The following is a 25,224-nucleotide window of genomic DNA, read 5'->3' as shown; positions in this document are numbered from 1 at the left end:
ATTTCATAAAAAATAAAAAATTCTGTTGCTGCTAAATCCTTCATTCATATGCTGAACCAGTTTATTCAGATACCTACTGTGCCCCTCACCTCCCATCTTGCATTCACTCCTACCTCTGCCTCTCATTTCTTTTCCATTATATAACTTCTTTTATTATGCACTTTTCACAAACCCTCAGTACTTCATTCAGTCTATACGATCCTACAATTCCAAAATACACTGATTGCTATTATTTTCATAAAAGATAATTTTGTTTAACTTCACTTTTGCAGCACCATATTTCTCACTATTTCATTCCTCCTCGGTACACATAACTTGTGCCACTTTAATTCAAAATCAGCCTATTTATCCACATTGCTCATATTAGGCTTCAATATGGCTGAGGTTCAAGATTCGTTGATTTACAAAGTACAAGCTTTCGAAGACGTACACAGTCTTTTTCATCGGGTACGGGTGCATAGGTACCTGATGAAGAAGGGTACATTACTTCTATAAAGGAGAGTTGGCTAAGCAATCATCTACATATACCCCAAAGTTTCTCCATGGATCAGCACTTACATTCATCCACCATCCATGCAGACATTCATATCTCAATTTTCATTTCTTCCATTTTCTCTCTTCTTTCAAAACACTTTCAAACTCATAATCAGTCACTGCAGCTTCTCTTCATTATCACCAACAGCTGTCAGCAGACAATCTTCCCATCCTACATTATTACACCAAACATCCTCAACAAGTCCACATCACATCTTTAACCTATTCTGTCATAAGCTTTCATCAAGTCATGTACACTACAAAACTTTTTTTTTGTATTATTTTTCTTTAGTTTCTCACAAAACTGTTTTATTAAAAAAAATCAAATCCCTCACAAGTTCTTCTACGTGTAAATGTACACTGCTCTTCAGAAACATTTATCATCCATTCAGCCCATTCCAAGGTATCTTACACACCCAGGTCAGCAACTCAATCATTATCTTACTGCCACACTAAAACATTTCTTCACACTTTCAATCTTACATTGACCCTTTCTTCTCTTATCATTCAGATTTGTCTGTTTCTTCTGTTTTTCAAAGTCAGCCACGGTTTACATACCCACACAAGTACTGCATTCTGACGCACTGACAAATATAGTAAGAAACAAACTACTCAAGAAAGTTACTTTCATAATTCAGAGAAAAAGAATATATATATATATATATATATATATATATATATATATATATATATATATATATCTACGCATTTCTGTTGTGCATGTGCTGTGTCTGTGTGCATGCGTTTGTGTGCATACTGGCATGTGTGCATGGACAGCTGTGGAGGAGGTCTACTACTTCTACGTACAGATGGGGTAACCTGTCGGGCGTTGTTGAGTGGCTGACCGAGAGGAGGAGAGTGACTAGTTCGCCTCAAGATACCACTGGCCAAGACCAAAGTATATTATAAAATCCTCCCCATTCCATATACTTTGGCAGAGACAATACCTATAGAGGGTGAGATCGCGAGGTCATCCAACTGTGGAGAAAATGAGGCTCTGCAAGAAAGCATAAAAGGGCTTAGGAAACTGACTAGAGAGGAAACCCTTATCCTCGGTTCAGTGTTATCCCGAAGAAGAAGAAGAAGAAGAAGGAAAAGAGGTAGAAGAATCTCAAAGAGGAAACTTTTGGTGATTCAACAATGGACTAGGTAAGGATTTGTACTGTTGACTGTTGTACTAACTGCAAAGTAATTCCCAAGTCAGTTTTGACTGGTAAAGTGAAGACTAGTAATGAATAAATTAAACTAATAAATTAAAGGAATAAATTAAAATAAATTAAAGAAATAAATTAAGGAAATAAATTAGGCAATAAATAGGCAAAAATAAAAATATATGCAATAGAAAAATACAATCTAAGTAGAAAACTACAATCTATAGATCCTCTTTCTCTCTGCAAGAAGATGAACTCTTTTATTTCCCTTCTATGGGTATTGTTTCGGTCAGTGCTCCCCGGGGCTTACAGAGTCTCTCTATCTCTTCTCAGGGAAACTCCTAGCACACCATTTCAGGCCACCCTCTCCCCTTATCTGGCTAGTAGAAGTTAGTAATCCTCAGGTTAAAATTCCGCGGAGTAACTGCATTCTATAAAGTGTTGTTGGGTGTGTAGGGAAAAAGGTGAAAAGTGCAATTGCTAATGTGTATTCACTGTTGTCTGGTAGAAGATGTATGGCCAGTTATTCAGTGTATTCAGTGTTGTCAGGTGTGTTGGTATAATGGAAAAATGCCTACATATATTCAGTGTTGTTAGGTATGTAGGAAAGAGGATTATGTATGTGTTGTCTGGTAGATGTATGTGTAGGTAGTTGCCAGTGTATTCTTAGTGTTGTCAGGTGTGTTGGGATACTGGAAGAATGCCTATGTATATTGTGTTGTCAGTGAATAGGGGAAAAGGAGAATGTATGTGTAATTGCTAATGCATATTCAGTGCTTCCTGGTAGAAGGTGTATGACCAGCTACCAGTGTATTCTTTGTATTGTCAGGTGTGGTAGGATAATGGAAAATGCTTAAGTGTATTCAGTGTTGTGAAGAGTGTAGGAAAAAAATGCCTACGTGTATTCAGTGTTGTCAATAGTGTAGGGAAAAAGGAGAATGTATATGTAATTGCTAATGTGTATTCAGTGTTTCCTGGTAGAAGGTGTATGACCAGCTACCAGTGTATTCATAATATTGTTAGGTGTAGTAGGATCATGGAAAATGTCTAAGTGTATTCAGTGTTGTGAGAATGTGTATTCAGTGCTTCCTGGTAGAAGGTGTATGACCAGGTACCAGTGTATTCTTAATATTGTCAGGTGTGGTGGGATAATGGAAAATGCCTAAGTGTATTCGGTGTTGTGAACAGCGTAGGAAAAAATGCTTATGTGTATTCAGTGTTGTCAATAGTGTAGGGAAAAATGGGAATGTATATGTAATTGCTAATGTGTATTCAGTGTTCCCTGGTAGAAGGTGTATGACCAGCTACCAGTGTATTCTTTGTATTGTCAGGTGTAGTGGGAACATGGAAAATGCCTAAGTGTATTCAGTGTTGTGAAGAGTGTAAGAAAAAATACTTATGTGTATTCAGTGTTGTCAATAGTGTAGGGAAAAAGGAGAATGTATATGTAATTGCTAATGTGTATTCAGTGTTCCCTGGTAGAAGGTGTATGACCAGCTACCAGAGTGTATTTAGTATTGTCAGGTGTGGTAGGAGAATGGAAAGGGCCTATGTGTATTCAATGTTGTCAAGAGTGTAGGAAAAAAAAAAGAATGTATATGTAATGTATTGCCTGGTAGAAGATGTATCACCACCTACCAGTGTGTTCTTAGTATTGTCAGGTGTAGTGGGATGATGGAACGCATTTATTTGATTGTTAATGTATAGCTAGTGCTGGCAGGTGTCTGGAACCAGGAGATATGTATACTAGTCTTTGTTCAGTAATGGCAAGCGTGTGATAGCAAGTGTGTAATTTCTAATGTAAGTTGAGTATTGGCGAGCTCTTGATGACAGCAGATGTGTAATTATTCATGTATGTTAGGTGTTGGCAAGCTTTTGATGACGCAGCAGACGAATAATTTCCAGTCTATGTTAGTAAGTATTGGCAAACATTTGATGATAACAGAATAAAATTTCCAGTGTTTAGTGTTGGCAACCGTTTGTTGATAGCAGATGTATAGTTTATAATCCATTTTAAGTGTTGGTAATGTGTATTCAGTGTTGCCTGGTAGAAGGTGTATGATCAGGTACCAGTGTGTTCATAATATTATCAGGTGTGGTGGGATAATGGAAAACGCCTAAGTGTATTCAATGTTGTGAAGAGTGTAAGAAAAAATGCTTATGTGTATTCAGTGTTGTCAATAGTGTCGGTAAAAAGGAGAATGTATATGTAATTGCTAATGTGTATTCAGTGGTTCCTGGTAGAAGGTGTATGACCAGGTACCAGTGTGTTCATAATATTGTCAGGTGTAGTGGGATAATGGAAAATGCCCAAGTGTATTCAGTGTTGTGAAGAGTGTAGGAAAAAAATGCTTACGTGTATTCATTGTTGTCAATAGTGTAGGGAAAAAGGAGAATGTATATGTAATTGCTAATGTGTATTCAGTGTTCCCTGGTAGAAGGTGTATGACCAGGAACCAGTGTGTTCTTTGTATTGTCAGGTGTGGTGGGATAGTGGAAAATGCCTAAGTGTATTCAGTGTTGTAAAGAGTGTAGGAAAAAATGCTTATGTGTATTCAGTGTTGTCAATAGTGTAGGGAAAAATGGGAATGTATATGTAATTCCTAATGTGTATTCAGTGTTCCCTGGTAGAAGGTGTATGACCAGGAACCAGTGTGTTTTTAGTATTGTCAAGTGTGGTAGAATAATGGAAAGGGCCTATGTGTATTCAATGTTGTCAAGAGTGTAGGAAAAAAAAAAGAATGTATATGTAATGTATTGCCTGGTAGAAGATGTATCACCAACTACCAGTGTGTTCTTAGTATTGTCAGGTGTAGTGGGATGATGGAACGCATTTATTTGATTGTTAATGTATAGCCAGTGCTGGCAGGTGTCTGGAACCAGGAGATATGTATACTAGTCTTTGTTCAGTAATGGCAAGCGTGTGATAGCAAGTGTGTAATTTTTAATGTGAGTTGAGTGTTGGCAAGCATTTGATGATAGCATATGTGTATTATCTATTGTATATGTATTGTTGGCGAGCTCTTGATGACAGCAGATGTGTAATTTTTCATGTATGTTAGGTGTTGGCAAGCTTTTGATGACCCAGCAGATGAATAATTTCCTGTGTTTAGTGTTGGCAAGCGTTTGTTGATAGCAGATGTATAGTTTATAATCCATTTTAAGTGTTGGTAAGCATTTAATGATAGCAGATGTATAGTTTTTAATCAATGTTAAGTGTTGGTAAGCAATTGATGATAGCAGATATAAAATTTGTAGTGTTAAGTGTTGGCAAGTGTTTGGTGATAGCAGATGTATAGTTTCTAATCCATGTTAAGTGTTGGTAAGCATTTGATGGTAGCAGATGTAAAATTTCTAGTTTTAAGTGTTGGCAAGTGTTTGATGATAGCAGATGTATAGTTTCTAATCCATGTTAAGTGTTGGTAAGTATTTGATGGTAGCAGATGTAAAATTTCTAGTTTTATTGTTGGCAAGTGTTTGTTAATAGCAGATGTATAGTTTCTAATCCATGTTAAGTGTTGGTAAGCATTTGATGATAGCAGATATATAGTTTCGAATCCATGTTAAGTGTTGGTAAGCATTTGATGATAGCAGATATAAAATTTATAGTGTTAAGTGTTGGCAAGCATTTAAGATGGATATAAAGCATGATGGATAAGCAAAAGAAATAGTTTCTAATCCATGTTAAGTGTTGGCAAGCATTTGATGATAACAGATATATAGTTTCTAATCCATGTTAAGTGTTGGTAAGCATTTGATGATAGCAGATATATAGATTCTAATCCATGTTAAGTGTTGGTAAGCATTTGATGATAGCAGATATATAGTTTCTAATCCATGTTAAGTGTTGGTAAGCATTTGATGATAACAGATATAGTTTCTATCCATGTTAAGTGTGGTAAGCATTTGAGTGATAAGCAGATATATAGATAATTCCATGTTAAGTGTTGGCAAGCATTTTGATGATAGCAGATATAGTTTCGAATCATGTTAATAATTGGGTAAGCATTTGATGATAGCAGATATAAAATTTATAGTGTTAAGTGTTGGTAAGCATTTGATGATAGCAGATATATAGTTTCGAATCCATGTTAAGTGTTGGTAAGCATTTGATGATGTAACAGATAATAGGTTTTAAGGTCTGAATCAGAAAGTAAGTTTGGTAAGCATGTTATGATAGCGTCAGATATATAGTTTCTAAATCCATGTTAAGTGTGGTAAGCATTTGTGATAGCAGTATATATAGATTCTAATCCATGTTAGTGTTGGTAACTCATTTGCTGATAGCAGATATATAGTTTCGAATTCCCATGTTAAGTGTTGGTAAGCCTTTGATGATAGGCAGATATACCTTTATTAAGTGTTCCGTGTTGGGTTGGATAAGCAATTTTTGATGATAGCAGATATCTAGTTTCGAATCCATTTAATTGGTTGGTAGCATTTTGCGTGTACCCGAGATATATTTCTAAGTCCATGTTCAAGTGTTGGTAAGCTTTGATGATAGCAGATAGATAGTTTCTATCCATGTTAAGTGTTGGTAGGCATTTTGATGATAGCAGAATATATAGTTTCTAAATCCTGTTTAAGTGTTGTTAAGCATTTGATGATAGCAGATTATAGTTTCAATCCATGTAAGTGTTTGTAAGCATTTGATGATAGCAATATATATTTTCTAATCATGTTAAGTTGTTGGTACATTTGATGCTAGCAGATATATAGTTGTTCGAATCCATGTTTACGTGTTGTAACTTGATGATAGCAGATAGATAGTTTCGAATCCCATGTTGTTGTTGGAACATTTGATGATAGCAGAATATAGTTTCGAATCAGGTTTAAGTGTTGGTAAGCATTAAATGATAGCAGATATACAATTTTTGTTTTAAGTGTTGCAAGCATTTGATGATAGCAGATATATAGTTTCGATCCATGTTAAAGTGTTGGGAGCATTTGATGATAGCAGAGTTATAAAGTTTCGAATCCATGTTAATTGTTTGGTAAGCATTTTGATGATAGCAGATATATAGTTTTCTAATCATAGTTAAGTGTTTGGTAAGCTTTGATGATAGCAGATATTAGTTTTCGAATCCATGTTAAGTGTTGGTAACATTTTATGATAGCAAAATAGTAGTTTTCGATCCATGTTAGTGTGGTAAGCATGTGAGATAGCAGATTAATTTTTATTGTGTTAAGTTTGGCAAGCATTTGATGATAGCAGATGTATAGTTTTCTAATCCATGTTAAGTGTTGGTAAGTTTTGATCATAGCGATATATAGTTTCGAATCCATGTTAAGTGTTGGTAAGCATTTGATGATAGCAGATATAAAAATTTTAATGTTTAAGTGTTCAAGCATTTGATGATAGTCAGATATATAGTTTCGAATCCTGTTAAGTGTGGGTAACATTGGTATTAATGTCAGTAAAATATAGTTTGCTAATCCGTTAAGTTGTGGTAAGCATTTGGATGATAGCGTATATAAAATTTATTGTTTCTTAAGTGTTGGTAACCATTTGAATGCATTAGCAGATATAAAATTTATTGTTTTGGTTAAGTGTTGGTAAGCAGTTTAGATGATGCAGAATATATGTTTTTTCGAATCCCTGTTAGTGTTGGTTTAAGCAAGTTGATGGACAAGCGATATTTAAAATTGATATTAATTGTGGTAAGCAATTTGTGATGGCAATAGAAAATTTTGCGGAATCCAATGTTAAGTGTGGGTGAAGCATTTGATTTGGATAGCAGATATATAAGTTTTTCTAATCCTGTTAAGTGTTGGTACATTTATGTAGCAGATGTTAATAGTTTTCTAATCCATGTTAAGTGGTTGGTAAGGCATTTGATGATAGCAGATATATAGTTTTTAGTACTCCATGTTAAGTGATTGGTAAGCATTTGAATGGGATAGCGAGATAAAAATTTATAGTTTCGAATTCCAATGTTAATGTTTTTGGCAAGCATTTTGAATGAATAGCAGGATATAAATAGTTTATTTTTTAATCCATGTTAGAAATGTTGTTGGCAAGTCATTTGATGATAGCAGAATGTGATAAAAGTTTTCGAATCCATGTTAAGATGTTTTGGTAAGCATTTTGATAGGTAGCATGATATAAAATTTATAGTGTTGAATTTGGTTCAAAGCATGTGAAGATAGCAAATGTAAAGTTTCGAATCCATTGGTTAAGTTGTTGGTAAGCAATTTGATTTGGATATAATAAATAGTTTCTAATCCATGTAAAGTGTTTGGCAAGCGTTTTGATGATAGCAAATGTAAGTTTCCGAAATCCATGTTAGTGTGGTAAGCATTTGATGGTAGCAGATATAAAATTTTATATGTTAGTGTGGGAAGCATTTGATGCGGGATATAATATAGTTTCTAATCCATGTTATGTGTTGGCAAGCGTTTGATGATAGCAAATGTATAGTTTCGAATCCATGTTAAGTGTTGGTAAGCATTTGATGGTAGCAGCTGTAAAATGTCTAGTTTTAAGTGTTGGCAAGTGTTTGATGATAGCAGATGTATAGTTTCTAATAAAGGTTAAGTGTTGGTAAGCATTTGAAGATAGCAGATGTAAAATTTTCAGTGTTAAGTGTTGGCAAGTGTTTGATGATAGAAGATGTGTAGTTTCGAATCCATGTTAAGTGTTGGTGAGCATTTGATGATAGCAGATATAATATAGTTTCTAATCCATGTTATGAGTTGGCAAGCGTTTCATGATAGGAGATGTATAGTTTCAAATCCATGTTAAGTGTTGGTAAGCATTTGATGATAGCAGATATATAGTTTCGAATCCATGTTAAGTGTTGGTAAGCATTTGATGATAGCAGATATAAAATTTATAGTGTTAAGTGTTGGCGAGCGTTTGATGATTGCAGATATAATATAGTTTCTAATCCATGTTATGTGTTGGCAAGCGTTTGATGATAGGAGATGTATAGTTTCAAATCCATGTTAAGTGTTGGTAAGCATTTGATGATAGCAGATATATAGTTTCGAATCCATGTTAAGTGTTGGTAAGCATTTGATGATAGCAGATATATAGTTTTTAATCCATGTTAAGCGTTGTCAAGTGTTTGATGTTAGCATATGTATAGTTTCTAATCCATGTTAAGTGTTGGTACACATTTGATGGTAGCAAATGTAAAATGTCTATTTTTAAGTGTTGGCAAGTGTTTGATGAAAGCAGATGTATAGTTTCTAATCCATGTTAAGTGTTGGTAAGCTTTTGATGGTAGCAGATGTAAAATTTCTAGTTTTAAGTGTTGGTTAAAAATGTTTGGATGATTTTAGCAAGATGGTATACTTTCCTTAATCCATTGGTAAGAAAATTGTGGCAAGCATTTGATGATAGCAGATATATAGTTTTCTAAAATCCATTGTAGTTTGGCAAAGCGTTTGTGATAGGATTGTATAGTGAATCCATGTTAAGTGTTGGTAAGCATTTGATGATAGCAGATATATAAAAGTTCGAATCCATGTAGTGTTGGTAAAGCATTGAATTGAATAAGCAGATTAAAATAAAAATTATTATAGTGTTAAGTGTTGGCAAGCATTTGATGATAGCAGATATATAGTTTCTAATCCATGTTATGTGTTGGCAAGCGTTTGATGATAGGAGATGTATAGTTTCGAATCCATGTTAAGTGTTGGTAAGCATTTGATGATAGCAGATATATAGTTTCGAATCCATGTTAAGTGTTGGTAAGCATTTGATGATAGCAGATATAAAATTTATAGTGTTAAGTTTTGGCAAGTGTTTGATGATAGAAGATGTGTAGTTTCGAATCCATGTTAAGTGTTGGTAAGAATTTGATGATAGCAGATATAAAATTTATAGTGTTATGTGTTGGCAAGTGTTTGATGATAGCAGATGTAATATAGTTTCTAATCCATGTTAAGTGTTGGTAAGCATTTGATGATAGCAGATGTAAAATTTCTAGTTTTAAGTGTTGGCAAGTGTTTGATGATAGTAGATGTATAGTTTCTAATCCAGATATAAAATTTATAGTGTTAGATGCTGGCAAGCATGTGATGATAGCAGATGTATGATTTCAATGTTAAGTGTTGGTAAGTGTTCGTTTATAGCAGATGTAAAATTTCTAATGTATGTTTAGTGTTGGTAAGCTTTCCATGATCGCACATGTAAAATGTCCAGTGTTAAGTGTTGGCAAGCGTTTGATTATAGCAGATGTGTCATTTTGAATATATGTTAAGTGTTGGCAAGTATTTGATGATAGCAAATGTATAATTTCCCTTGTGTATTTAGTGTTGGCAAGTGTGTGACGACAGGAAATGACATGTTATTTCCTATGTATATCAAGTGTTGGCAAATTTCCTATGTATATTCAGAGTTGGCAAAGAAGTTTAATTTCTAATGTAAGTTCAATGTTGGCAAATATGTGTAAATTTCAGTGTATGTTCAGTGTTGCTGAAGAAGTACAATTTCCAGTGTATGTTCAGTGTTGTCAAAGACATGAAATTTATAAAGTTTATTCAGTGTTGTCAAGTGTATGATGATAGTGGAAGACGTATCATGAATATGCCAGAGTATTCAGTGTAAGTGAAGGCTTAAGAAGAAGTCCCGTGACTGGAGAAGGACCCTAAAATAGACTGTCTGGCCAACCCTACAGGAATCCTACAATTCTCCAGTGGTAGTATCTCAACGGACGGTTGGAGCCTTGGCCAGCCTACTACCTAGAAGATCAGGCTGAATGCTCTCTCTCTCTCTCTCTCTCTCTCTCTCTCTCTCTCTCTCTCTCTCTCTCGTTCACAAAGGTACGAACACTACACTGAGAGAGACTTCGCGTCTCTCTCTCTCTCTCTCTCTCTCTTTCACAAAGATACGAACACACTACACTAAGAGAAACTTCGCGTCTCTCTCTCTCTCTCTCTCTCTCTCTCTCTCTCTCTCTATGAAATGGTGCACTAATGAAAAGACGAATGAAGACGAATGGCTAATGAAAGTGCACGTATAATTCAGAGGTATAACTAGGAATTAAGAGCAAGAGACTATGAAGGTGTTATAGCTTCCTGTGTGGGTAAATCCATCAGCTGAAATTGCTGAAGTAATCTACACAGCAAAGGGTAATCCTTCATTCTGCAGGTAGATGTTAAAGTAGCACTTATATGTTATATATATAATATATATTTATTATATTACATTACTATTATATATATATATATATAAATATGTATCTATATAGATATAGATATATATGTTATGTGTATAGATATATAATTATATCTATATAAATATAAATACATATTTAATATTATATTACATATATACATGTTTATATATTTCCATATATTAACGAATCTCTATTAGTATCTTATATTATATATATATATATAACATATATATAGTATAATATACATACATAGATTTATTACATATTAACAGTATAGTATACAATATAACCATATAATATAAATAAATATTATATTAATATAGTTAATTAGAATATTAAATATTATATAGTTATAATGTATATACCTATACCGATACAATAATACAATACAATGACATACATACATACTACATAACATACATGCACATGGATATATATATATGATACATGATTATATAAGTTTTATATATATATATATTATATATATATATATATAATATATATATAATATATATGTATATATAAAATATATATATATATTATATATATATATATATACACACATACGTACGTCTATATATATACACATATATATGCGCATATATACACTTCTGTGGTGACAACCAACATTTAACCAAAATTGCAAAATTCAAAGAATTCCAGTCAAGCTCAACGACGTAATATTTACTGTACCTTTCTCTTTGCTTTCACCTCCATCTTCACCTGATGTCCTCTTCACCTCTCGCTGATGATTATTATCCTTCTCCTCGATGTCCAAAATGTGATTGACGTGCCCGGGGTGAATTTCGATATTCGGGTGTTCACCCGCTGAAGGCCTATTCCCGCTGATAGCGTCTCCTTCAAGATCTGTGTTGCTAACGTCGCTATTTCCTACTGGACCTCCATTGTGTGAATCTTCACCAAGGTTTTTATGAACCCCTTCAAAGCCTTCATTAATCACGCCGTTTGTATCACTATCACTTTTCTCTATAGCGGAATTTTCACTAATATTAAACTCATTTACATGTGTTAGTTGATTAGAATCGTCACCAGGTGTGGCGTTTACGCTACTTGAATCTTTGTCAGAGTCACAAATTGATTCTAATTCGTTTTCTGCTTCTACAATTTCATTTTCATCGGTGTTGCCACTGAGGGAGCTTTCTTTCGTAAATTTCATGTTCCCTTCCTCTTCAGATCTTCGCAAGATTATATTTAATTCAATTTTCCTACATTTCCGCTTGATACAATGCCTAAAAATTAGATGCAAACCCTGGGGGTCTGTTGTTAATGGACAAGGGTCACAATGGGGTCTGTTACGATGGAAAAAAAGATCTAGAAACTTGCAACAAACTTAGGAGTCTGGTTGGAATGGCCATGAGTAACTATAGTGTCCGAAAAGATAAAATAATTTAAAACTTTTAAACTGCAGGTGGTAGTCCAATGATTAGCAAGTAAAATTTTAAACATTAGAAATCTAACAATTTTGGTGTGAATTTTGTATCTCTATACAGCAAATACGCATATGCATAAAGACACGCAAACCTACGTACACGTGTATGCATTTATAACACTATGACAAATATTCCAGGTTTTAATGACAACACAACTATATACAATAGTACAAACCGCGGAAATATAGTTGATTGTAAAAACGATGTAAAAGCATTAGGTTGTGGAACGACATAAATCTATCAGGTTGTAGAGGCCATGGCAAAATTTCTGGTTGTAGATATAACACAAAGGGATTTGGTTGTGAAAGACACGCACGAGTATCATGTTGTAGAACAGACACAATAGGAAAACTTGTTCACTGATAAAGAGAGGACTGTATTCTTCACTGGAAGCAATTTTATAAATGACTCTGAACGGAAAAATTTTATAAAAAAAGCACACAAATATTGAAGCCATGGTCTCCACCCTTCCGGTAGGGACACATCGTCAGATAAATTTAATAACGTGGGAATAGACCGCGCATTGATAATTATAAAAGCTCGCTTAGCAACACTGATTAGCTACACCACACTTTGAAATTTAGACAAATGAATTCTTCGCGATGATATGTTTCTAGTATATTTTCCAAAAACACCAGCTGGAAATGGAATACGAAATCACAGTTTTTCTATGTATCCTGGACGATCCCACCTGAATTGCAAACGATGATTGAAATTTCGAATTGCAACAGAATTTTGCACTGGGCGATTCAACTATTAGAATTTCTCTTGAACAGTCGTTAACATAGCCAGATTTTCCCATGACATACCACAAATTTATCTAATATCTTACACCTTTAAATTTTTCAAAGTATTCAAATCCAGGGCTTAGTTTATCCTGAGCTGGGAATGATCACTACATACTTGCTCGTTGTGGTCACTAAAGGGATAAGCCGTGGGACGAGTTGCCACTTTGTCATTTAAGATCGAATATTAAGACGAATGCAGATGATGTAACGGCTTAAGATATCTCTGCGAATTCTGACAAGTCGCTTGCAAATAAAAGTTAACATTCTCTCGAGACGAATTCTTAAGAATGTATTCACGAAATTCGCTGTGTCCGAAACATAAGAGGTATATACGAATATTCAAAGTTAATTTTTGCGTTGGAATGATTCGATGATATACTTGTGTCGACATAGGAGGAGATTTTATTAACAAAAAACTTTCTAATTATTAATTTTACGCAGTTATAAAGTTACTAAGTAACTACAAAGAGCCAAAATATAAAGGAATAAACTCTGCAACACAGGATTGAAATATTTGTAAGCGAACGTAAACAAATGGCGGTTTTTAGCAACTTTTGTTGATCCTGTGAACGTGCCCCTCTCCACTATGCATGACCTTGGAAAGAAAACTAAGACGATGTTTGCGCGCGCTCTCTCTCTCTCTTTGTCTTTTATGAATTGAGTATTCTAGGTCAAATTTGGACAGCCGCCCACCCCCCACACAAAAAACAATTAAGGAATCTTTAAGTACGTAGTTTGAAAAGCTTTGTATTTAGGATTCCCGCGTTGTATCTTATGAAGATTCTATTGTACTACATGTTATGAAGATTTTGTATATATATATATATATATATATATATATATATATATATATATATATATATATGTATATTCATAATATATATACGTATATATGTATACATATACATATATATATATATATATATATTTATATATACATAAATGTATATATATATATATATATATATATATATATATATATATATATATAATTTATATATAGATATATGTAATTATATATATTTATAATATATATATATATATATATATAGATATATATATATAATTATATATATGTATACCTATAATATATTGTCTATATATGTTTATATATATAAAAATAAAATAAAATATTATATATTATATATATAGTATATATATATATAATATATATATATATATATATATATATATATATATATATATATATATATATATATATATATATATATATATATACATACATAAAATATATATATTACAGGTGTCAAACAGCGAAATTAATTTCTGTTTAATATGTACAACGCTTGGAAGAGTGACCATAAATGAATGCGTGTTGCTTGCGCATGAAAGAATGTAAAATTTTGCTTGCAAATACCATATAGCATTTGTTTTTGTGGACGACTACGAAAAATAAATGTGCTTACGTAGCACATACAGTAGGGGTCTGTGCGTGAATCATTTTTTTTTACGATTTTTTATTTTTTACTATTTTTTAAAGATTTTTTTGTTTTCCTATTTTTTTTTTTTTTTTTTTTTTTTAGGATGAAGTGTAAGGCTGTGGAAACACTTGAAGCTTCGTCAGACTCCATGGAGGTGGAAGATGGATCTACAGGAATAAATAAGACTTAATTTAGGGACTAGATTGATTACGGTATTTACAAACAGTGACTCTAAAGTTCCTGAACTTCATATCTCAAACTCACAAAACCAAAGTAGAGACAAAAAAAAAGTCGACGAGTTGGAAAAAGTCAGAAGTTTAGCGAGTGTTCCAGCGTTGTCAGGTGTATGTGGGAGAGAGAGAAGTGTAGTGGAGAACAGGCCAGACTATTCAAGTGTAGGTGCAGGCTTAGAAACAAGGAACCGTGACTGGAAAGGGGATCCCCAACAATGGACTGTACTGGCCAGTCTTGAGTTGGGGCCTTGATCTTCCCAGTGGTAGTATCTCAACGGGCGGTTGGTGCCTTAGCCAACCTACTACCTGAAGCGTGTGTATGCAAGTGTTTTGTGTATGAGTGTATAGCTTGTGCAGGACCTAAGCTTGTGTATGTGTACCTATGAGGAGGCTTTGCGAGTAGCCTTGGCTTATATTTTTTGGTCAGGTATATAAGATAAATGTTGAACCACACTCAAACTTTGATACATTCCTGATAAATACGCAGATCCAGACAATCCTCTCCCTCAGAGATCGAAGGGTTACAAGACAACCCTTTTCTCGCCTAGAAAATAAACGTCGAAGGGTTTTTCACTCAGTTTATTTAAGCTGGAAACCCTTGAATTTAGATAACTAACTGGACTCTCAAACAGGTTTCGCTTACCTGTTCGAATATCCGAATTTGGAGATTTTGTACCAATAATATTAACTTGAAGACTTTAAATGAGAGTATAGAGAGTTAGAGGCATGTCTATTGAACAAGATAGTATAACATATAACTAATCTGTTTTATAAAATTATGAACTACAGATAAATACTATGACAGCTGTGGCAGTTTGGAGTGTTTGCAAAAAGTCTACCATAATAAGGACGATGATTGCATAATACAAACTAATAATAATAATAATAATAATAATAATAATAATAATAATAATAATAATAATAATAATAATAATAATAATAATAATAATAATAATAATAATATTAATAATAATAATAGTGATGACGCAATACCATGGGACACCAGAGTTGAAGAGAAAGAGGGAAAAAATGGATAGGTATCAAGACCTAAAAATAGAAATAAGATGGATATGGGAGATGCCAGTAGAAATTGTACCTATAATCATAAGAACACAAGGCAGGATTCTAAGATCCCTGAAAAGGAATCTAGAAAAACTAGAGGCTGAAGTAGTTCCAGGACTCATGCAGAAGAGGGCGATCCTAGAAACGGCGCACATAATAAGAAGAAGGGTGATGGACTCCAAAGGAGGCAGGATGCAACCCGGAACCCCACACTATAAATACCACCCAGTCGAATTGGAGGACTGTGACAGACAAAAAAAAAAATAATAATAATAATAATACACTAGATGCTTTAAGTAAGGAATGACCATTCTCATAGGATCTATTGACCTTGAACCTTTAAAAAATAAAGTGATGATTCCAGTCCAACTTTCGAAGAGCAGACTTCAAACGCTTGACACCTACTGCAGCCTCGTGCCCCAGAATAACTACGAGTTACAAGTTCGTGACCAATAATATTGATCAGAGGCAAAAAATAAAGGCATAGGAACAAACCTTATGTATTCAAGCCTCATGTTGACGGCGGTGGTTCACAATAAAAGCGTTAGAAAAAAACAGCTTAAGTGGAAATTTTGTTGAATAGAGAACACGAAGGAGAAATTAAATGAATTATGAATGAGGGAGAGAATCTAATATAATTAGAGTGAGTGACATCAAGAGAAAAATGTACGAAATGTGGGTGTATAACCTCATTTATAAGTAGTTCCCGTACGGTCAAGGAAATGAAACAGAAATAGACATGAATAAATCATGAATAAATTTCAATAAATTTCATGTATGTAAATGTATAAAAGTTTATGAAAATCCACGAAGGTCATCAAGAAGCAAGTTCACGAATAAGTCCTCTGTAAACTAATACGACACTTCCTAGATACAACATTGAAATGACATCAGGATTAATTTGCTAACTCACAATGGGATCGAACCCAGAAATAAACGAGGACACGTGATTGTGTGTTAGTTATTTTCTAACAGATATTAATCATAAAAATTGATTATTAATCACAAGATGTGAGAAGGCAAAAAAAAAATCAGGTATCACTTACTTGACATTTTGAAGAAGTGTTAAATTGTGCAAAAAAATGTCAGGAAAATCGTGATTTCATGCAGTCCTCGCGAATGCTCTCAATATCCTACTTCTCGGGAAAAGAAGCTTGGCAGATTGGCAGATTAGGTGGGTAACTGAATTGCTTCTAAACCAAGATGTACCCTGATAACCAGGAGATGAAAGATGGCAATGGAGGTAACAGAGAAGCTGCAGCAGCGGCAGCAAGCGAATAAGGACCTTAACCTCTCTGCTACGGGAACAGAATGAGACACAAAATACTGGACAAGGGTTACCTCAGGATGTGTTGCTGAAAACGACTCCTTCATGAAGTTATTTATGTGTCATTCTCAAGTCGACGATGCTGCTGGAGAGTCGTTTGAGGATTAAAAGAATTCTAGATTAATCCTTGAAAGAGCATTAAGCATCTTCCCTACTAAATGATTATTTTGATTTTAATGGTAAAATTCGAAGAGTTTCATTACGTCATCACAGCGATTCAAGGTCGTTAAAATGAACGTTCAATATGCCTTGGCATACCTCAAGTTAAGACATCTATGCGTGTGGATGTGTCAGGGCGTGATGTGTGTGTGTGTGTGTGTGTGTGTGTGTGTGTGTGTGTGTGTGTGTGTGTGTATAGTATGATCCTGCTGTTTGTTTAGCGTAAAGGGATTCGCTTCTTGTCATTGTATAATCTCGTATCTCCATTGTTTCCTCCATATGTGCTGCATTCTATTTCTTTGAACGTTCGTGGTGGCTATCACGTAGATCTGTCCATGTTTATATGACTCGGGTTTTGGAAAAAAAAAAGTGCATATTTGATCTTTGCAACTGCTAAAATTAATTTAGGTATAATTACCCCAGAAAGAATGCATGCACAAATGAAAATGACAGACATTTTTTTAAACTGAATGTTTTGTAATACATTAACATAAACAAACAAAAGCGGAATTTATTTTTTAGATAAAAAAAAAACTACCTTTAATGATACAATCACAGCATCGAAAACTAAATCACGATAGGAAAAATAAAGTTTTTAAAATTCATGTTCAAAACTAATCGAGAAAAATTGTAAATAAGAGTAGGATGATTTTTTTAGATAGAATAGATCATTTAGACAGGTCTTAGAAAACTATATTCCATAATAAAGTAAAATAATTCATAATCATGATTTTTCTGCAAAGTATCCTACTTCAATTCAGCAGCTGCTTGATTCCAGTAAGTAAACATTATGGGCATTTACGTAGAGCATTAAAAAACAAAATCAGTGAGAAGAAAAAACACGATCCTTACGTCAGACGGGCTCTCTCTCTCTCTCTCTCTCTCTCTCTCTCTCTCTCTCTCTCTCTCTCTCTCTCTCTCTCTCTCTCTCTTTCACGTAATTGTTGTCCACCACAGGATGTTTTTTGTTGAAAGTTCTACTGCATCTGTAGAGACAATTTATTTTAGTTAATGGCATATTTGAATGCGTACATAAAAACACTATGTATATCATATATCAGACATGTAATTTCATTGCTCATCCGTTGAAGTCCTTTGATTTCTGGCCTCTGGGGAAGTCACGGTGTATACCTGAAGTATATAGTATTATTTGGAAAAACAAAATGCATATTTTCAATAGAAAAGAAATAAGGTTTAAAAACTAATCTACCTTTTGCTGTCACCTACTAGTACTGAGTTTTCAAAATAAAGATTTTTTTAAAGGAAGTTACGAGAACTATTTAGAACAATTATCTATCCTTTTACAAAAAAAATATGTCCGTAGGTAGACGAGTTCATAATTAGAGGATTATTTTCGCCAAATGATTCACTTTCACATCCGGTCAAAAAATAACCCAGTAACTATGAAAACTCCTTGAACTTTGAAGTTTTCCTTTAACTCCATTTAGAAAAGACTGCACTCCCTGCTCGTCTCCAAAATAAAAAAAACAAGGAATTTCCGAAGACTGCAGCATGACACCTCTAGCTGATTCGTAAGAGGACACCTTCCCAATATGCAGAATGTCCCCCTTTCGAATCAGTTGGAGTATGTCACCTGATCTGTGTCGGTGGCTTCGTCCAGCTCTTCGACAGGTGTTCAAAATGGGCACGACATCGATCATCAAAAGGGCGTTGATCTGTGCTGATATACAGACGATGTTGCGTGATTGTGCCAAGCATCGGGGCGTGACATTGCTTGTTTCTCTTCACAGACTAGGATAATGGTTACTATGTGCAAGGCGGAATTACAGTTAGCTTGCCATGATTTCATGCAGAGTATCATATGGTCAAAGACTTACAGTAATACTTTTTTAAAACTACTACATAAAAAAAGTCTTGTTAAAGTAAATATCGAGGCATTTCTCACAAAGATGAATACATAATTACTAAGGTAACTCCAATTGGCAGGCTTACTTATGCTCCGTGCAATCTAAACACTAGACGAACTGAAGTGCAGAGTGGTTGCAGAACTACCTCATAGGCCCGCTCCATCTCACGGCGACAGTGACGCTCGCTGCTTGTCAAAGGACTCACCATCTTAGGCTCTCCTAGTCATGGACTGAAACTTAACATGACTGGGAAGTGCCAAGAACAGTAATAGCTTCGACTCAAACCTAGGATTCTTGAGGAGGGTTTCTTCTTAGTCTTCCTCTGGCTGAAGATCTCGTGGAACAGATCTGGTAGGAGAGAGAGAACTTTGCCTCGGAGTTATTTTCACCAAATGAATCTACTGTCACAATTGGAGAAAATAATCCTGAAACAAAGTTCTCTACGACCGCTTGCGGTGTCTGGAGGTGTTGGGACGTCCTCTTGGAGGATGCCGTGACGTCATTACACTCTCCCGCAGAGAACTTGGGGTTGTGGTTAAGACTTAAGCTCACAAATTTAAATTAAAAACAAACATTGAAAGATTTACAGGAAAACCAACTAGATCCAGTGAAATTAAAAGTGACCAACCTCTTAATGAAGAGAAAATGCAGTGAGTAATAGTGAGCTTAAATCTTTACCTTATGTCCCCTGGTATTCTGTCTACTTTTACTAGGCCTACTTTTAAAAAATCTACACACAAACGCGAGAAAGATTGAAAGGGAAAACCCACCCAAGCCTTCCTTTTTCCCACCTGGTAACTTGACATGACCTTCAGTCAAAATTCTGACATTTCAATTATTTTTTTTCAACTGATTAGGAAATGTTACCAGATCCTTGAATGCTTTCCTTTTCATCCTTTCAATTCTTGTTGTTTATATCCTTAAGTTAAATTGAACAGAGGCTGCTTGAGTACAGTCAACAAGGGCCCCACCTATCACAACCTATGTGAAAGAGATTTTCTTCTTTTATTTCATCTTTTGGATTCTGAAGTTCTCTCAGTGGCAATCATACCTAAAATAGCAATGAATGAGAAGCTATGTCACTGTCCCCGATCACAATTCAGTACAGAATTCACGTGACGCCTATCTTGGAACAAATCGCATAAAACATACTCCACCGTTTGCGTATAAAGATCTCTGCCTTCGAAGCCGGGGTGTCTAAATGGAAAATCTCTGGGATAGGTACGCTTTCTCTTATGAATTAATCCACATAAGATCAAAAGTACCTAGGTCAGCGATCTTCCCTTCTCGTCGTCCGTTGTTCTTTGAGCTGCTGGTTCGTCTCGATTTGAGAGAGAGAAATTCTTCTCGGCTCCGTGTGTAGTCTATTATTGAGAATCTTACGCTACGAGGAAGGAAATACATAGGATCCATCACATATATACACATAAAATAACCTATAACATATCTGGTGAGAGAAAAAGTTTTGTAAGTACAAAATAAACAATGGCTTCATCTTACAATACTAGCATCAAACCTACTGGTCTTCATATGAAGAGTTGCTATGTCCTGGAATTCGATCTCCTTTTGTTTCCTCTCGACTTTGTTTACAAAATTTCACGATTAAAACGAAAAGGAAAGTCCCATCAAGGCCCGCCCCTTTCCCGCCTAGTGACTCTTTTTATTTACTTTCAGTCTTCTTCTTGAAATTATGGATAATGTCACTAGGTCCTTGCATGCTTTCCTTTTCGTCTTTTTATTAACAAGTTAGAATGAATTGTGTGATGTTTAAACAAAGATCTGGAATGTAATCTGACTTGGTGTGTTAATCCACGAGTTAGGATTGACTAACAAACTTGATTATACTGAATAAATCAAGAAGTTCAATTTAATCTATACAACTTATTCTAACTTGTACTGCAGGATGCTTAAAGTTTAACACATAAGAGAAGTTAGAGTTCAAACATGGGAGAAGTTTGAATTGGGACACGAGACATTCTTAAGTTTAAAACATTACACAGAAGTTCGAGTTTAAACATGAGAGAAGTTTGAATTCGGACACGAGACATTCTCAAGTTTAAAACATTACACAGAAGTTCGAGTTTAAACATGAGAGAAGTTTGTATTCGGACACGAGACATTCTTAAGTTTAGCACATAACAGAAGTTCAACCACGAGAGAAGTTTGAATTCAGACACGAGACATTCTAAAGTTTACAAAACAAGAGATGTTTCGATTCAGAATACGATGAGATGCCCGAGTTTCTCCGGAACTGTCGGATTTCCTGGAAAAATCATTGTTTGAGGGACGCTCTCACTTATGGTGGCAGAATCCTCATAAGCTGAAAACGTACCTGGAACAATAACCAACAATTCTCTGGATGCTGCTCTACTCTCCCACGAAGTTTCCTCTGAAAAAGAATCCATTCTCGACTTGCAAGCTAGAAAAGCAATGCGTCCTGCTTATGCATTTAAGAATGAAACTAAAAACAACCTAGAAATAAAGTACATATTCAGTTATTCCTCGTGGTAAACCTAAGAGTGGTTTAAGTCCATGGATTAGCTTCACCTAAACAGCTATAATTTGCGTTGTTCTCAAGGCATCTGTAAAAAGTCTGGTGATTAACATCAATGTTGCATATTTCTCTGGAATTCAAAACATACAGTCTAGCTCTTTACGAGTCGAAGAAAAATCCGTCTGTAGAATATCTGGAAAGAGGATTTTAGCAATATGACCTGAATTTAATCCTTAGCCAAAAGCATACGCCCACCGAATAAGGTTTTTGTTCCGTTTGGCACATTGCAAAAGTTAGAGATTTTCTTCCACGAAGCATACGATGCTAGTAGCATGACTAATGGCTGCAGATGGTACTGTCATCTAACAATAGCATCCAATCCTGCTAGCTTCTCCAGATAATGGCATTTAATCCTAAAATGACTATTTGTCAATGGTTTACAATAAAAATGACGTCTCAATTAGCATGGACTCCTTTCTATACTTTAAGAATGGAGTCGTTTAACTTAAACAACAGCACACATTGGAACAATTTCATCTAATAGATCGTGAAAAGAGGGGAACTGGAGCAGTTGCAGAGCATGAATGAAGGAAGGATGCAGGAGTGGAGATAAAGTAAAAGGCTAAAAAGCGATTACGGTAGCTAGGCAAACACCCTTTTAGTAATGGTGCACTGACGACACTACCCGCCTATGGGGGACGCATCTAATAGAGATAAATACGATCACTGACAGAGTTAAAGAGTAGCATATCCCTAATAGTATCTCTGACCTCTGTCTCCTGTTAATTCAGAAGCATTGCATGTGAGTAGTACATCTTAGTAGGTACTACCCTGAAGACATCCAAATTCAAGGTCCTTTCATCAGGTAACAGGTGCTGACATTACTACAGGGGAAATTACTTTCAAAATACATTTCCTCCGTGGCAATGCCCTCATCTATATCTGAGGACTCCTTGAAGCGAAATGAGGACATTCGTGGTAAGCAAATTGAAAAAATACATTCATTAAGTTACAATAGTTTGGAATGATATAGAAAAAAACGAAAATTCACTAAACTTAAAAAAAATATTTTAGGATGGGATAGAAAAAAACGAAAATTCACTAAATGTTTAAAAAAAGTAGTTTAGAAAGGGATAGAAAAAAAATTCACTGGACTTAAAAAAAATAGTTTAGAATGGGACAGAAAAAAAACGAAAATTCACTAAACCTAAAGAAAATTGTTTAGAATGGGGTAGAAAAAAAAAAACGAAAATTCACTAATTAAAAAAAATTTGTTTACAAGGGGGTAGAAAAAAAATGAAAATTCACTAAACTTAAAAAAAAAATTAGGAATGTATATTCCAAAGTCAAAATACATTGAATAGGTCAGAATGGTTTAGAATAAAATAAAATTAAATTATGAAAATTCATAATAATTATGCACTATTTCACAAGGCGTAGTGTAAGAGACATAGATGCATTAAATACACGAAAATATACTCTTAATTTAGCAATTGTATCAGACGCATTATGCTGAATATTTTCTTGAAAATCATTAATTTACGAACTAACCTCATAACTAATGGCACTATTTACTCATGATAGGTATCATGACAAGTGATATACAGGTTCCCATTATCAATAAAATAAGCTTTTTTGCCCCCAGATTTCTTGTAAGCTTTCTGTTAAGCTTGAAAACTTGACAACTCTCAGACCTTCCATTCACACGTATTGGAGCAAAAGTCAAAACAAGATGACAACATCTAATTGCTCAACTGGATTATCTACAAACAGCTGTCACCATCAGATGCTGCCTGCTCGTTTTGACCGTGGTTAGGGGACGGGCAGAGAGAGAGAGAGAGAGAGAGAGAGAGAGAGAGAGAGAGAGAGAGAGAGAGAGAGAGAGATTCCCGCCTCAGGAGGATAAAACGTTCATCCAATCGGGCTACTTAGAAAGGCACTTTTACACTTGAACACATAAAGACAGATATAAATGTCGACGAACATCGTCAGTGACGAGAAATCTTACTGAAGAATCATTGAAGGACGGGAATAAATCAATGGAATCTAGCACATTTTATCTTTTAAAAATGTTGACTGCGTTGATCGAGCCTGACAAGAGAAAAAGTGTGCTCGTAACTGACCCAGAAATGTTTCAAATATATATAAATAACATTTCTTTCACGGTTACAAATACTCCTTTCCTTCTTCGCCTACAAAAACAAAATAAAGATCCTTGGTTAAAAATAACTTTTACCACTTGTTATCATACACTGAATGATTTTCATAAAACCCGTTGGTGGAAATAATACCTTTCCTAAGATTGTTATTCATTTAACAAGTTTATTATCATACATTGGTAAAAAAAAAAAGACCTTTACCCCAAACTGACATGCATTTTGATGTGTTCATAAAAATAATTTTCTTCTATCCTTTTTATAACAGTCTTTAATTAATTCTTTGGTTAAAATATATAAATTCTTTTTCTATCCTTATAACAGACTTTATTCTTCTTGGTTAAAATACATGAATTCTTTTTCTAATGTTGTTAGTCATTAAAAACCTCTATATGACTCTTCCTAGTTACAATACATTTTTCATCAACTTAATCTACCAAGAAATATTTCATAATATTTCTTTGCATTGCATGACTTGGTTTAAAAGGTCTTTCTTTATCTGGTACGCCTGGAATTTCTTTATAATAATGATCCCAAGCTTCTCATTAATAGACACTCTCATGCAAAGTTAAAGTCGATAAACATACAAATATACGTTAAGTAACTGTCAACATGCACATTAAAAATACTGGCTACTTTTTCACATTTAGTAAAAACACATTTACATGTAGTTTGTAATCACTTGTGGATAAACTAAGGTTGAATATTCTCTAAATTCCTCAAATTCTTTCAAATGCAATTCACACAGTATCAGTGTTTGCTTGTCTATGTGAAACATTAAATTTCTTTCAAGTCAGTAATGCATTTCGCAATCATTTAAACTGAAGTAATTAAGTCCTAAATCGTTGAAAAATAATAGAAAATCATTTTCGAGACTTGAAACATTATGTTTAATGATATGTCGTTCACTTAAGTTACTGAGCTATAATATTAATAAGAAAAAAAGTATTTGTCTTTACCTTAAAATACCCATGTGACTCGTCCACTGCTACGCTTGGAGCCGCATCCTGCGTCGAGGAGACACGCCTTCACAGTTCCCCCCCAACACTGACGATATTCGCCACCCACGTCTTAAGAGTCTGCCGTATTGGAGGTAACGAATCTAACGCACAATAAGCAGACTCTCAAGGCTTGGGCGCTAATAACTGGGGTCAAATGTAGTTCGTTATGCCGCTGGAATAGTAGAAGAATCTCACTCAATTCCATAAGAAAAAAAAGGGGGGATTATGACATGAGGAAATCACTTATATATACAGATCAACTGGATAGGTTACTTTTTGAGCGAAGTAGTTTTTTTTATTAATGTCGTCATGTTTGCCCTGTTGAAACCTGCGGGGCATCAAGTAAAAGAAAAAAAAAAAACTAAATATATGGATATTAGATGCTGTACACTTAAGCTTATGGAGTTTTGTTCAGACTCGTGCATTCTTC

General features: G+C 34.5%; 1 protein-coding gene across 5 annotated transcripts in view; it reads right to left on the bottom strand.

Annotated features, from left to right (window-relative positions):
* LOC135204251 (major facilitator superfamily domain-containing protein 6-like) overlaps positions 1-17,108 on the bottom strand; it is a 41,309-nt gene extending 24,201 nt beyond the window's left edge. Inside the window, exons 1-2 of one of the 5 annotated variants that reach the window (XM_064234371.1) lie at positions 11,709-13,313; positions 11,507-11,675 (exon numbers count right to left, since the gene is read on the bottom strand). In XM_064234371.1, the coding sequence (XP_064090441.1) occupies positions 11,507-11,675; positions 11,709-11,990 (451 nt within the window). In that variant the 5' untranslated portion in view covers positions 11,991-13,313. Of the gene's footprint in view, positions 1-11,506; positions 13,315-16,835 lie in introns of those variants that run through there. The other 4 variants (XM_064234368.1, XM_064234370.1, XM_064234372.1 and 1 more) reach the window with 4 other exon arrangements.
* Between the last annotated feature and the right edge of the window lie 8,116 nt (positions 17,109-25,224).

Source organism: Macrobrachium nipponense, chromosome 44 (genome assembly GCF_015104395.2).
Source record: "Macrobrachium nipponense isolate FS-2020 chromosome 44, ASM1510439v2, whole genome shotgun sequence".
Lineage (NCBI taxonomy): Eukaryota > Metazoa > Arthropoda > Malacostraca > Decapoda > Palaemonidae > Macrobrachium > Macrobrachium nipponense.
This window is presented reverse-complemented; position numbering and strand designations above follow the sequence as displayed.